At 40.4% G+C, this 15,081-nt stretch overlaps 1 protein-coding gene across 5 annotated transcripts in view; it reads right to left on the minus strand.

Moving 5' to 3' along the window:
- rbms3 (RNA binding motif, single stranded interacting protein) overlaps positions 1–15,081 on the minus strand; it is a 1,261,622-nt gene that overhangs the window by 24,775 nt on the left and 1,221,766 nt on the right. For all 5 annotated transcript variants that reach the window (XM_048556972.2, XM_048556941.2, XM_048556951.2 and 2 more), the window contains one exon: positions 8,775–8,885. In XM_048556972.2, coding sequence (XP_048412929.1) covers positions 8,775–8,885 — 111 coding nt within the window. The remainder of the gene's footprint in view (positions 1–8,774; positions 8,886–15,081) is intronic.

Genomic DNA, 15,081 nt, shown 5'->3' on the forward strand with positions numbered 1-15,081 from the left:
CAGGGCTGTCCAGGGCCCACAGTGTTCCAGTTAGGGACATAGTGCCTGTGGCTACAGCAGCGCTGGGTGAGTAATGTCTGTCTGTGTCCCTGAACCCTGGAGGAGGCACAGAGTGAATATCATCATTCCTGGAGGAAATGCCAGAAAGAAAACACAGTGAACCAGGTCAAGGAGAAGTCCTGCTCTGACTGGTCTTGTGCGCTTCTAAGTGTTGGGCCAGTACGTTTCATTTGCAGGAAGCAGCAAGAGTTTGGCTCAGGGAGGGGTGAAAGGTCATAAGTCAGAGGTTTTAGGAGCAGGGAGGTTCCGCAACCAATGAGAGGATCAGGCTGGAGGAGCTTTGGGAAGCAGTATTACCAGCCAGAAGGATGTAATGGAATAACTGTGTTCTTGTCTTTGATGGACTATTGTATAAAACTACACTAGATCTCCATACAGATAAGCTCTTTGGAGAGAATGAAATGAAAAGAGTTCAAGGAAACTCATAATGAGATTGGATGACTTAACACAGTAACATACATGAAAGCAGTAAGGGTTTATTTTGGAACAATGCAGCTCTTTTTAAGGGTTTTTTTTCCCTCTCTGCGCTGCTGTTTTTCCAAGTGACACCTTGAAAATTGTTGTTTAATATACTCAGCATATCTGGCAGCATCTGTGAAGACAGAAACTGAACCAATGTTTGAATTGAATATTACTGTGTTCACTGCTTCCAGTTGTGAAAATTCGTATTTTCAATTTGAAAAAAATACTGTCTTTCTGTCTGCACAGATGCTGCAAAGCCTTTTAGGCATCTCCAGCACCTTTCGTATTTGTTTCAAGTTTCTGTCAAACACTAAATTTTATTGCAGATTGTTGTTGTTGGTTTAAGACGTTGGTAATGAGTGTTCACCTTGACACACTCTCACATTTCTCAATTTTCTGTTGAAGTAAATCAACAGAAATAGCTATCAGTGCACAATTTAGACATTAAACAAACAGAAAATACTCCTACAGAAGAATACTGAACTGTTGAGATGTAAACTGTGATATTTATACTTTATAACTTTAATGCTGGTTGCTCTGAGCTTGAATTTGTGGTTTTGAGCTTGTAACCACTTGGTTTTTCTGTCTGCCTTAAGTTAATTAATTTTTAAGCATTTCTGTATCCATGGCAATTTCTTTTAAAGCAGTTTTTAGAACCTTGATTATAGAGTGCATGGGTTTTGTTCACTAATGGAGTTTCTTTATTTAGAGTGTTTGTGACCCAGTGGTGGAGCCTTCAACATTTGTTCCGAGTTCTGGAATTGGGTGGTTTTTTTAAAACTTTGGGGAAACTGAGTGATTTTTGTTGAACTTTTGACTTTGAATGTTTTAGTCTCCTAAAGTCATTGTAACAGGATGGCAGTATACAGCAGTGCTTCTGAGAAGGGAATGATAGATACAGTCAATTAGGTTACATTGGGAGTGAACAGTTAGTGTTGTCCCAGGCCAGAAACACTGGAACGAAAATTGAGAACTAGTTACGCAGAGTTGAGTACAGTGAAGTTCGGGTGTCTGGTAGCTCCAGGAACAAACTGTTGCTGTTCCAGTTTAAAAGTGCAAGTGTTATATGAATGATGTATTGAATATCATACAGGGGAGCTTTTTCAGGTACTTTACAAAAGTTATATTGTTTCTTTCCAATTTATAAAGGAGTATTTTGGGTATTAATAGGACTATGTTATAATGTGTTTAAAATCTTTGATTTTATTTGAATAAATAGTTTGGATTATTCAATTTTACGGTTGTTTCTTTTTGTAATAACCCTGTATTTTGTTATTTAAAACAAAATCACCAGCTATGTAGTGGTTCAGTGAGCAATTACGGTGTGGCAATGGTGGCTCAGTCATTAGCACTGCTGCCTTATAGTACCAGGGATCCAGGTTCAATTCCATCCTTGGGTGAATGCCAGTGTGGAGTTTGCGTATTCTCTCTGTGTCTGCGTGGGTTTCCTTGCACAGTCCAAAGATATGCAGGTTAGGTGGAATGGCCACACTAAATTGCTCTGCGGTGACAAGGGGAGCGCGGGCTGGGTGGTTTAGCCATGGGAAATGCAGGGTTAAAGGGGAGATATTCTGGATGGGATGCTGTTTGGAGAGTCAATTTGGGCTCAATGACTTCAAATGGCCAGCTTCCACGCTGTAGTGATTCTATAATCTTTGATGAAACCAGAACAGATAAAATTATGACCAATTAAGTCAGCTTACTGTCTGGGGTCTGCATTGCCTGCTCATAACATCAGCTGGGTTCAAAACAAAAAAATAGTGCATGTGTAAACTATTAACAAATTCCTGTTTGATGCCTACTAAATGGATGTTCTAGTTTAAATACACCGCCCAGTCAATTCAGATGTGTGTATTGGCACAATGGGAAAAGGTACATGTAGCATTCTAATGGGGTGTTCAAATGTCACATTGAAAATGCATTAATTTCTGTCAAAATCATAACCAAGAGCAGTCATGATGACTCCTGGACAGGAGGGAGGATTAACATGTTCACCAGATTCAACATGTGCTTTCTTCCCACAGAGGCTGCCAAGCCTGTTGAGTTTCACCAGTAATTTCTGTTTTTGTTTCAGATGTCAGCACCCACAGTTCCTTATTTTGTTTGAATGCTCATTGCTGGACTGGGAGCAGAATGAACACTGTGATTGCTGGACTGGAAGAAGAGTGAGCCTGCTCACTCCTGTATGCAACTTGTATTTCAGTCAACAAAAAACTGAAAGAACTGCCAATGCTGTAAATCAGAAACAAAAACAGAAATTGCTTGAAAAGCACAGCATACCTACAAGCATCTGTGAAGAGAAATCAGAGTTAAAGCTTCAAGTCCATGACCCTTCCTCAGAACTAACTATGATTTCACTTCACAGATGCCTCCCAGCCGACTGAGCTTTTCGAGCAATTTCTGTTTTTGTATTTCAGTCAGTTATGTACCTTGACTAAGACAAATGCCTCTGTATCATACAGACATTAGTGTCCATACGATTCTCCTGAGTTCTTGCTGTAACCTCATTGAAGATTAATGAAATTCCCAGAGGATCAGTGGAAGTGCTCTGCTTTTGTCATTGGATACAACTCTCTGGTAGTTTGGGTGAAAATCTACCAAATATTCATACTTTCTTTTCACATCTGTCGTCTGCGAAATTGCAGAACGATAGAAATTATTTTTATCAAATCATACCTTGACCTGAAAAGGTTGTGCCAAAAATACAATCTGCAAATCTGGAGCTTAGCTGTCTTTGTACATTTTAAAAGAATGATTTGGCTCAGGAGGAACAGCTGGTCTTATTCCTCAGCATTAACATTTACAAATTAATTCAACTTTGAACTGAGCAGTACTATCTGAATTTTAATACTGAGCAAGTTCTGAATTTGGACTCATTAACATCATGTCACAGCAAAGATCAGTTGTCATTCTGTTGAGAGACTGATATATTCTTTGCTGCATAACATATACTTCTGGGCTGTTTTTTGGATGACTGCTGAAGCACCTTCAGTGAACAATCACCAGGATGTATAGTCTCTAATGGATTAGATTTTTTAATGGATTGCAGCATCATCCATTTCACTAATGAGAAAAGTTAAAGAAGCCATTGTTTGTATTCATTAGCGCTATTGAAGAGGCACAATGTAAAGTAGTGCTAGATCTGCGCGGAGTTATGCACACTGTTTCTCATTATTCCTGATGTGTTTAGACCAAATACAATCTCATTGTTGCAGGCTACAGGAACACAGCCATAAAAAACACAGGTGAGCAATGTATACCATTCAAGTGCTGTCAACATCATCAAATTTCCAGACTCATTCCAATGCACCAGAGACAGAAAAACAGAGATGGTACATCGATCTGCACAAGCACATTTGTTTCCAAATCCTGCGGAACCCAGAGTATTTAACATGTGTGGAGAAGTACTTATTAAGGGATTTATTTCATAAAATAGATATAGGCCATTGGCTGGCAAATGATTGAATTCAGTGTGATAGCTATTTTAATTCATTAGACATATAAAACTTCCTTTCAGCAAATCAAACCAAATTTGTTCAATGTACACTCGGGAGTTTAAAGCTGATTATTCAAAACCAAAACACTGCAATGAATTTTGTCTTGGCCTGAGTTCGAGGATTGACTGACTGGCAGAAGACAGAGGGTCAGGATAAATGGGTTCTTTTCTAGATGGCGAACTGTAACTATAGTAGAGTGCCACAGGGTTCAGTTCTCAGACCTCAACTATTTACAGTTTATATAAATAACCCGCATGGAGGGATAGAGTGTAACATAGCAAAGTTCACAGATAATACTAAAATAGGTGGGAAAGCAGGCTGTGATGAGGAATATAAGAGTTTATAAATGGATATTTCAGGCTTGGAAAATGGGCCAAAATCTAGCAGATGAACTTCAATATGAATAAGTATGAGGTTATCCATTTTGACCAGAAAAATAAAAGGACACATTATAGTTTAAGTGGGAACCAGACTTAAAGTGTGCCAATGCAGAGGGCTCGGGGTGTACGATTCACAGAATGTGGGTGTTCAAGTTCAGTATTTAATGAGAAAGGCAGATAGAATCTTCACATTCAAAACAAAAGGACTGGATTATAAACGTACAGAAGTGTTGTTATAATGGTATAAGGCATTGGTGAGACCACTCCCGTTTTGGTCCCATTATTTGAGTAAGGATGTGATGGCACTGAAAGCAGTTCAGAAGAGGTTCATCAGATTGGTTCCAGGGATTAAAGTGCTATCATATGGGGAGTGGTTTATTAGTTTGGGTTTATACTCACTGGAATTCCAAAAAATGAGGACGGGCCTCTGATTGGGGCATATAAAATACTAAAGTAGATTGAAAAGGTGGACATTGAACAGATGTTCCCCTGTTTGGACTGTGGCAAACAAGAGGTTATAGGTCTAGTGAGAGGACGTGGGTTCAAACCTTAGACAAGGTGAAAAAACTTCTCTCAGAGGGTTGCAAATCATCAGCCAAGAGTGCAGTGGAGGCAGAATCAATCAGCAGATTCAAGAATGAAATAAAGGTGCTCCAAATGAAAAACAAGGTAAAGGACGATGGGATGCATGTAGGAAAGTAAAGTTGAGACCAGGATAAGATCAGCTACGTTAATGTGAAATGGTGCAGCGGGCTCAAAGGGATGAATTACCCACTCCTGCTCCTAATTCCCACGTTCCTGTGAACTTCCCTGGAGATTATTGCACTCCACTTTAGAAAAAATGAGCTGGATTTTCCAAGTAGTGTAAATATCATTCAGATTACGATTTCAGCCTGTGCTTTTTTTAAATGAAAGAAGAGCTCTGCATTTCTTCTGACCAGGACCCCCCTCAGAAATGCACAGGTGTAACTCCATTTTGACAGTTCTTTTGTAGCACAGAACTGTCAGAATGAGGCAGGTCATCAGTGAATGTGGTGTCTGCTGGACCAGGAACAGAATGAATGTGGTCATTGCTGGCCTAGGAGCAGTGTGCCCCACAATCAATGGAGCAGAAGCAAACTAAACACCTTCACTGCTGAAATAGGAGCAGGGCAGTTTGGAACCACTAAACCATGAATCAAGCAGTCGTTATAGTTGTGGTGACCAACGAACATCACGTGTCCCTCTGCAAGTAATTATTGCTCATTTCCATATAGAGATTTTTTGTTGCACATATAAGCACATCTCTGCCGTTTGTGGCAACTCCAAGTGTATCTCAGTACACATAAGGATCCTTTAAGATGTTCTGAATGTTAGTGTGGCACAAATACATTTGACATAATCATACATTCAGTTGGCTCATGAAACAAAAAAGCACATGGGCACAATTTGTATCATTCTCTTGGTGTCCACTTTCCAATTAAAACTGGAGGTTTATTGGCAATGAACCATTCACTCATAGCATAGTTTTCACTTCTCCTCAACACCAACAATTTCACTCAGCTACTGCTTACCTGCTCTAATATCTCTTTCTTTCATTTAGAGTCTACAGCTGGCTGATTACATCCTGAGAAGTGCTTTGCGATGCTTTATTAAAATAAACACAATATATAAATGCACATTTCTGTCTACTTTGGCAGTATGACAATGGTTTAAAAAAAAGTCACTTGAGAAAATTGGGTGCAAAAATTGGGAAATAGTACAGATTACTTGTTTTGTCACATCTCTATCCCTTTTACAGTGCTCCACAATTTCCATGCCTGTCTGGAGGAAGCTAAGGTCCTGTCCAGAGAAACTGAAGATACTTTAGAACTATTCAGACAAGTAAAGGGGGGGCTTCTCTTCCTCCTCTCATTTTCTCTGGTAACTGGAAAAATACTAATGTGATCTCCTGGAGTCATACAGCATAGAGACATCCTTCAGTCCCATAATGCCTATGCTGGCCAACAAACATCAAACTGCATTTGTCCCATTTACCTGCACTTGGTCCATAGCCTACTATGCCCTGGGCATTTTAAGTACTCATCCAGATGCTAATTAATGTTGCAGGAGTAGGTACCTCCACCAGCCTCTCAGGCAGCACGTTCCAACACAGTCTGGGTGCAAATGTTTTCCCTTAGTTCTCCTCGAAACCACTCACTCCTCCAATTAAACATACGCCCTCTGGTCTTAGACATGTCTGCTTGAATCACCACCATACTAGGACGATTGCTGGTTGGGACTCTACTCACTGGAGTTTACAAGAATGAGAGATGATCTCATTGAAACATATGGTATTCTTAAGGGGCTTGACAGGGTGAATACTGAGAGGATGTTTCCCCTCATGGGAGAGTCTAGAACCAGACAGCATAGCCTCATTATAAAGGGGTGACAATTTAAGACTGAGATGAACTGGAATTTCTTCACGCAAAAGGTTGAGCATGTTTGGAACTCCTTGCCACAGAGTTATGGGGGCAGAGTTGTTATGAATATTTAAGGCTGAAATAGATCAAATTCTTGATCAGGCAGGAAATCAAGTGTTATGGGGAAATGGCACAAAAGTGGATGTAAAGAACGTCAGATCAGCCAATGTCCTGTTGAATTGTGGAGCACTTTCAAGGGGTTGAATGGTGTCCTCCTGTTCCTGATTCTAATGGTCTTATGGAATTTTGACTGGCACATTCAGGAAGCTGTGGGCAGGCTGAACACATGAAAATCTGCCTTTGTTGGTGTGACAACATTTATTCCAAAAAACAGAGAATAAAAGACGGGGGTAGGAGTAGTCCACTTGGCCCCTCAAGCCTGTTCTGCTATTCAGCAAGGTAATCGATTTAACACGGTATCAGCAGGCAGTTGTAAGGCCTAGCTTTGAGTTTGTGAGATGGAAATGAGGTCCGGAAGTTCAAACTATTTGCATAACTGATGACAGAGGATGTTTTGCCCTCGCCCCCATTCATACAGGCATGTACTTTCTTGAAATCCACCTGAGCCTCGATCAGAATTATTCTCCGTCGACTCAACTCTCTGTAAAACCCACTTGGGAGCTTTTGGCCTCAATGTTACTGAAATGATGTGTGCCAGCAGCTGCCGTCCTGCACCAGGAGCACCTATCCTTTCTAGTCATTTGCCAAACCCACAGCTTAGAAAACCTCTGGGAATGCTACTGTTCTTCCATCCTCTGTCCTGTAGGTAGCAGTTACTACTTCATCAGAAATCCCATCTTTTGGCTCAAGTTCCTTTTCCAACTCCATCCTCTAAAGTGTTCTAATGATTGTCATGACATTGCTTTGATCCACTTGACTACAAAAATATCACCGTGATAATATTCAACTTCAGTCAACTCAGAAAACTTACCATTTGGAGCAGCTGTCTATGATACATTTCATCTGATTTTCCACCCATTGAATTCATTGGATTGGATCAGTTTGAAAAGGGATGGCTGATCCACTACCTCAGGTTTTCCACCCAAAAGAAGTTGAAAATAGCATTGTCAAGTCTTTTGAATCATTGGGGGGAGTTTTGTGGAGGGAACTGGGCTCTGGCCTACCAACATCTTCTTTCACTCAAGCACCTGAAAGGCCAGTGGCGACCAAGGAATGCAGGGTGGATTTCCCACCCACCAAAAGCTGTCACCCAAAGGAGGGAGGCAGCTCCATTGCCAAGTTCCGCTCGGCCCAGAACACCCATGCACACAAAGTAAACATCTGAATCCAGCGTTAAAAGAACAGGTCACTTAAGTGGTGGATCTGCCTGTCCTTCAGGGGTTTCTTGAGCACTGCACAATGCACTTGGCTTGGAGATGTAAATTGGATAGTTTCTGCTGGCTTCCTGACACACCGGCAGTAATCCCAGGATCTAGAACGATTACAACCCCTCCTCGTTTTTGCTGTCTACTTGGACATAACAACATGCATTTCTTAACATATCCCTTTAACAGTGTCTTTATAATCTTTAATCAGCCTTTGAACCTTCCTTTGTTCAAGCACTGTCCTAATGTTTTCTTCCATGTTTGATAACATTCCTGCGAATCACCATTGGGATATTTTACTATGTTCATTGCTATATAAATGCAAGCTGTTTTTGTTGGTCCAACAAACAGTTTTACTTCGCACGTTTTGATGTGCCTTTATTAGTCTGAGGAAAATGAAGACTGGTCACAATAACTAATGAAAGTACCTTGGCACTTTTTTTTATCATTAGTGCCGAGGGCAAAATCCAACTTGTAATTTTTTCCAAATGACTTAATTGTGTTCTGTACAATACACGTTTTAAATAATATTCCTCAAGTTAAAAGCAAGATATCTTTTTAGAAGATGCAACGTTTCATATTGAAGTGACTTCATATCTCAATACTCACTGTTCCTGCTGTGCCCAGTGACAGATGGTTCATCTGCTGGGTCAAAGGTCCCATCATACTGGCTGGCTGCATGGACATAGTGTGGTCCATTGTGGGCGTTATCACAGCACCCTGAAAGAAATGCAACAATTAACTTAAAACATAGCTTCACACATAGTCCCAAAGTTGAATGCAATCTTAGAAGTTTCCAGTTTTAAAAAGCCAATTGCCAACTATCAGGTACAACAGATTCTGGGAATGAGGTTGGCCTAGTTCTGGATCTAGTTCATCAGATTATTGTTCATACTCATAAGATGCATTCTTCTGCTCAATAATGCCACTTCTGTCTTTGTGTAATCATTCCAGGTGCAATGTGAATCAGGTTTCTGTCAAACAACTCTTGGTAAAGCCTGTGACAATAATGTTATAATCTCCTCTCCTCTTCTGTGACAAGGACATGTATAGGGATAATTGTCATCTCAACTACAATCATATAAGGCCAAAAATCTAAGCCAAAGTAGAAGAGCGTCCCCAGTAAAGAGTTTAAATAGTCTTGTGTTTATACAGATGGTGTTCATGTCTAGATACCAGTATGATCCTAGGAAGCAATTTCAAGTCTGAAACCTAATACCAGGCGATAGCAAATGGTTCTAAGCTCTACACTTCTGCTCATTAATGCCTTTGTTTAATTGTAATTATTCCGACAGTAATATGAGGCTTAAGTAGACAGACTGTAAGAAGATTTTAAAACAGAGATTTCTTATTCCACTGGCATTGAGTCTTCATAAATTTCCTAGACAAGAGGAAGAGATTAATTGAATTATTCTAAAACTGTTCTCTTCTGTCCATAACAGAGGAAATTATTGCTCTTGTGTCATCTTTTGCCTTTCAAAAGAAACCTGTGGCATGTTTCCCAATATTGAGTGACCCACAGCAGTTTTCAAGATTTAAAACAAATTTAGGATTAAAACAAATCAGATTGTTACTGTGCTCCATGTGGGAATAGTACACACACGCATGCGCGCACAACCCCCCCAAGAAACAAAGAGAAAGAAAAGGAAAGGAAAAATGGTAACATTACAAATTGCTTAAAATTCAATCTATCATTAGTTCATGCGGATTTGAGAGTCCAGCAAGTTAATATACAGCTGATGTTCTTTCAGGTTCTTTTGAGAAGTCTCCTTTTGCAGGTGCTCAGCCACAGTTCAATTGCTGGTGAAAATGTTACAAACTGCGAATTGGCTCTGTACATAAAATATGGGCTTCTTTTTCGAAAAACATTGAGTGATATTGAGATCAAAAAGCAGGTATTTAGACAAGCATGGGGCTGTTTATAATCCTAGAGCTATAAGCAGACAGACAAGCAAAATATAAAGCGATATGGTTTAACGATGATTTAAAGAAACCAGCAGTTCCAGACACATGACTGGAGCTTCAAGTTGAGACTCTCAGTGAATTAAGTGGATTTGATTTGATGTCCCCTCATCAGAAACCATTGTATTTTGTAGCAGATAACTGTGGGGTCATTTGGGTTTTGATAGTCTCCTTTATGATGATCTGGGTGTGGTAGACACCTCGTCTACTAGTCCCTTGTGTCGGCTTAGCTGGAATGTTCATAAAATGCAACAAATGTTAGATTCTGGATGCAAGTTTGCTCGCTGAGCTGGAAGGTTAGTTTTCAGACGTTTCGTCACCATTCTAGGTAACATCATCAGTGACCCTCTGATGAAGTGCTGGTGTTATGTACCGCTTTCTATTTATCTGTTTAGGTTTCCTTGGGTTAGTGATGTCATTTCCTGTGTTGGTGATGTCATTTCCTGTTCTTTTTCTCAGAGGGTGGTAGATGGGCTCCAAATCAATGTGTTTGTTGATGGAGTTCCAGTTGGAATGCCATGCTTCTAGGGATTCTAATGTGTGTCTCTGTTTGGCTTGTCCTAGCATGGATGTGTTGTCCCAGTCAAAGTGGTGTCCTTCCTCATCTGTATGTAAGGATACTAGTGATAGTGGGCCATGTCTTTTTGTGGCTAGTTGATGTTCATGTATCCTGGTGGCTAGCTTTCTGCCTGTTCTGTGACAAACACTATGTTGGACAAACAGGCAGAAAGCTAGCCACCAGGATACATGAACATCAACTAGCCACAAAACGACATGACCCACTATCACTCGTATCCTTACATACCGTTAAGGAAGGACACCACTTTGATTGGGACAACACATCCATCCTAGGAGAAGCCAAACAGAGACACGCACAAGAATCCCCAGAAGCATGGCATTCCAACTGGAACTCCATCAACAAACACATTGATTTGGAGCCCATCTACCACCCTCTGAGAAAAAGAACAGGAAATGACATCACTAACGTAGGAAGTGACATCACCAACCCAAGGAAACCTAAACAGATAAATAGAAAGCGGGACATAACACCAGCGCTTCGTCGGAGGCTCACTGATGATGTTACCTAGAATGGTGATGAAACGTCTGAAAACTAACCTTCCAGCTCAGCGAGCAAACTCACATCCAGAACCTCAACCTGAGCTACAAATCTTCTCAAAACTCACTAAATGTTAGATTCTAGGAGGTAAACCTTTTACTTGTGACCTGGTAATTGCTGGACATTTTGGGAAGCAGTCAACTTATTTGTTCTGTGTTCAATAGCAGCCATTGTAAAATTCAGCAAGAGTCCATTTACTAAAAAAGACATGTGGCTTTAAAAAACAAATCTCTCTTCCTTCCCCTCTGGTTGTCATAAATATTAGTGTAAAATATTAATTTAGAGTTTCAAAGCATATTTATAGCTGATGCACTGGACTAAGCAAGACATTATCGACAGTTTAACCTCTGATCTCGAAATAACCAGACAGCAGTGTTCACTGGTTGAGCTCTGACACTAGTTTCCCAATTATATATAACCCAGATTGTCATATCTCCTCAAAATAAATGTATAGATTTGGGTACAGAAGGGATGGCTTGCTGCTATCATACAGAACACTGGTGACCCCCACCTGGAGGACTGTGTGCAGTTTTAGTCTCCTTATCAGAAGAAGCATGTTCTGGCTATGCAGGGAGTGGAATGAACAGTTACCAGAATCACTGGGCTGGCTAATGCCTGTGGTATGAGAGAGACTGGATTGGTTAGGACAACATTCACTCCATTTTAGGAGAATGGAGGGGGATCTCAGAGAAACCTACAAATAAACAGGCCTAGACAGAGTAAACATATGAAGCATGTTCCCAACGGCCAGGGTGTCCAGAAGAAGGGGTCACTGTCTAGGATACAGAGTAGGCCATTTAGAACTGAGATGAGAAGATTTCTTCACCTAGAGCGTGGTAAGCCAATGGCACAGAAAGCAGGTGAGACCAAAACATTGTATGTTTTCAAGAAGAAGTTATGTGAAGGATAAAAGGATCAAAGCATATGGGGAGCAGGGTACTGAGGTGGATGATCAGAATTATCACATAAAATGGCAAAGCAGGCTCAAAAGGCTGAGTGGTCTGTTCCAGCTCCTGTTTACTATGTTTCTTTGAAGAAAACAGTGATGTTTTCTCTTCATGGCCTCACACACTCAGGAATGCTACAAAGGTGAAATGGGTAGGGCCATCCAGCTGTTAACTCACCCCACTGGCACTTCCCAGCTCCCTAGCCACCAACGGAGGCCGTGGTCTGCGATATATATGGCCCTGGGAATGTCAGTTACCATTGCTACACCCTGTCTCCAGCTTCTAGCTGCTCTGTTTTGCCTGTCTCTTCATGAAATTTCTGCTCCAGATGCTTCTTCAGCCTGGACTCTGGACTCCAACTCCAATTCTCTCTCTTCAGCCTGGTCTCTAGCTCCACCCCAGCTTGTTTTTCTGTCTTTAGCGGCCCTTAGGGATGGAAATTTCCTGGCACCTTTCTGACCTCAACTGCTGGGAATCTCCTGCTCCTAGTCGTGAAATGGCCTGCATTTGGCCTCACTCCACATTCAGTAGTTGGGAAGCTAAGGTCCCATTCACATTCCTCACTACACAGGTAGGCACCTTTGGGGCCACAACTTGAATAGGACTAGCGTACATTCTGATATTGGTGGAGTCAATCTTGAATTCAAACTTTCTAATTCCAAAGGAAAAGTATCAGAACTGAACAAAGGCTGACACTTAAACAATCCTTTATTTCAGTATTTTTGCTTTAGATAAAATAAGGTTGTTAGCCATAGCCTGGATGGCATGACTAGAATTGATGTGAGATCCTGTTAGACCTAGATTTTGCTTTAGTATCGGTTTCACATTAAACTTTACCTTTCATGTTTATCTCTTAAAATGTTGCTTGCCAACTTCCAGAAAGTATGAGATAAATAATGACGTAGAAAGGGAAAGGTGGCGTATCGAACTGGAGTCAAAAGAACAACCAACTTAAGTCTGCTTTTGTTTGTCATTCGTGTAAATAATTTGGATGAGAGTTTAGGAAGTTTGCGGATGAGGCCAAAACCAGTGGTATAGTCGACTGTGAAGAAGGTTAGAGATAATGGGAACTGCAGATGCTGCAGAATCCAAGATAACAAAGTGTGAAGCTGGATGAACGCAGCAGGCCAAGCAGCATCTCAGGAGCACAAAAGCTGACGTTTCGGGCCTAGACCCTTCATCAGAGCCTCTCTGATGAAGGGTCTAGGCCTGAAACGTCAGCTTTTGTGCTCCTGAGATGCTGCTTGGCCTGCTGTGAAGAAGGTTATCTCAGATTACAAAAGGATCTTGATCAACTGGAAAAATGGGCTGAGCAGTGGCAGATTGAGTTTAATTTGGATAAATGTGAGGTATTACATTTTGGTAAAAGAGACAAGGGCAGGACTAATACAGTTAATAAACTAGGGCCCTGGGTAGTGTTGTCGAACAGACAGACCTAAGAGTTCAGGTACATGGTTCTTTGAAAGTTGCATCACTGGTAGACAGTGTGGTTAAGAAGGTATTAGCGTGCTTGCCTTCTCTGCTTAGATCATTGAGTATAGGAATAGGGATGTCATGTTGAGGTTGTACAGGACATTGGACTGGCCAATTTTGGAGTAGAGTTCTGGTCACGCTGCTATCGAAATAATATCACTAAATCGGAGAGAGTGCAGAGAAGATTTACCAGGATGTTGCCGGGATTGGGCAGTTCGAGTTATAAGGAGAAAATGGGTAGGCTGGGACATTTTTCAAAGTAAGAGGTTAAGTGGTGGCCCTATCGAGATTTATAAAATCATGAGTGGCATAGATAAGGTGAATTGCAAAGGTCTTTTCTCTGGTGATATTTTCCGGAGATTGATGGTGAAATGGCACAGGTCTGAGACATTCACAGTTACACCCACATCTGCCATTACGTGAAAACCCAATTTCTTTTACTCGTACATTGTCACTAGCCTCACCGCAAAATATGGCTCAGTGAAACACTGCCAGGTAATTACACTTGAAACTCCAAATGCACAGATGAAAGAAAATTTCAACAGCTCCATTAGGCCTCAAACAGATCCTCACTGAAAACCCACAAGCAGAAGATTTTTAATTAATAATGTTGATGAGCTAGATGTGTTTAAGCACTTTACAAAAACAGTAAATTTTTGGGTTTACATATCATTTCGATTGATATTAGCCAGCTCTGAAACAGCTCTCCCTATCAGCCTCAGTCTAATTGATCAGCATCCTCCTCTCATTCTATAGAAATTGTTGCTTTGCTTTTAAGAAGATTTTGATTAAACATTTCAGTCCTGACAAGTACAAGATGAAACCTCCAACTTCATGTGTCTTTTTAGCAATGTTTAATTTCTCTACGACCAAGCATTTATAAAGAACACATTTCTAGTTTACAAACACAGTGATTACATTCATTACTATTTTCTAGCAATCTATTAAAGTTTTAGGTCATACACATCTGAGTTCTGCCACAAGCAGAAACTAACTTAGAAACCATAACCTTATAATTTATATACAGAATATAACTAATATTTATTTCCTCAGTTAAATTGGCAGCATATTTCTGAACCTTCCATTTGCTGGTTTACCTTTGCAATTGAGATTGAAAGGTTCATGTAAATTATGCCTGTACAGATGGTATTCCTTCATAACCTTTCAATCTCAATTGCAAAGGTAAACTAGCAAATGGGAGGTTCAGAAATATGCTGCCAATTTAACTGAGGAAATAAATATTAGTTATATTCTGTACATAAATTATATGGTTATGGTTTCCAAGTTAGTTTTTGGCTTAAATTCTTCATTATCATTTATTTTAAAGAAGTGAGTAGCAACAGCATCAATCAACGTTTGGAGCTAAAGTCCTGACAGTTAGTAATGTGCTCTGAGAAAAATAAGTCTATTAAAAGAA

Source organism: Stegostoma tigrinum, chromosome 2 (genome assembly GCF_030684315.1).
Source record: "Stegostoma tigrinum isolate sSteTig4 chromosome 2, sSteTig4.hap1, whole genome shotgun sequence".
Lineage (NCBI taxonomy): Eukaryota > Metazoa > Chordata > Chondrichthyes > Orectolobiformes > Stegostomatidae > Stegostoma > Stegostoma tigrinum.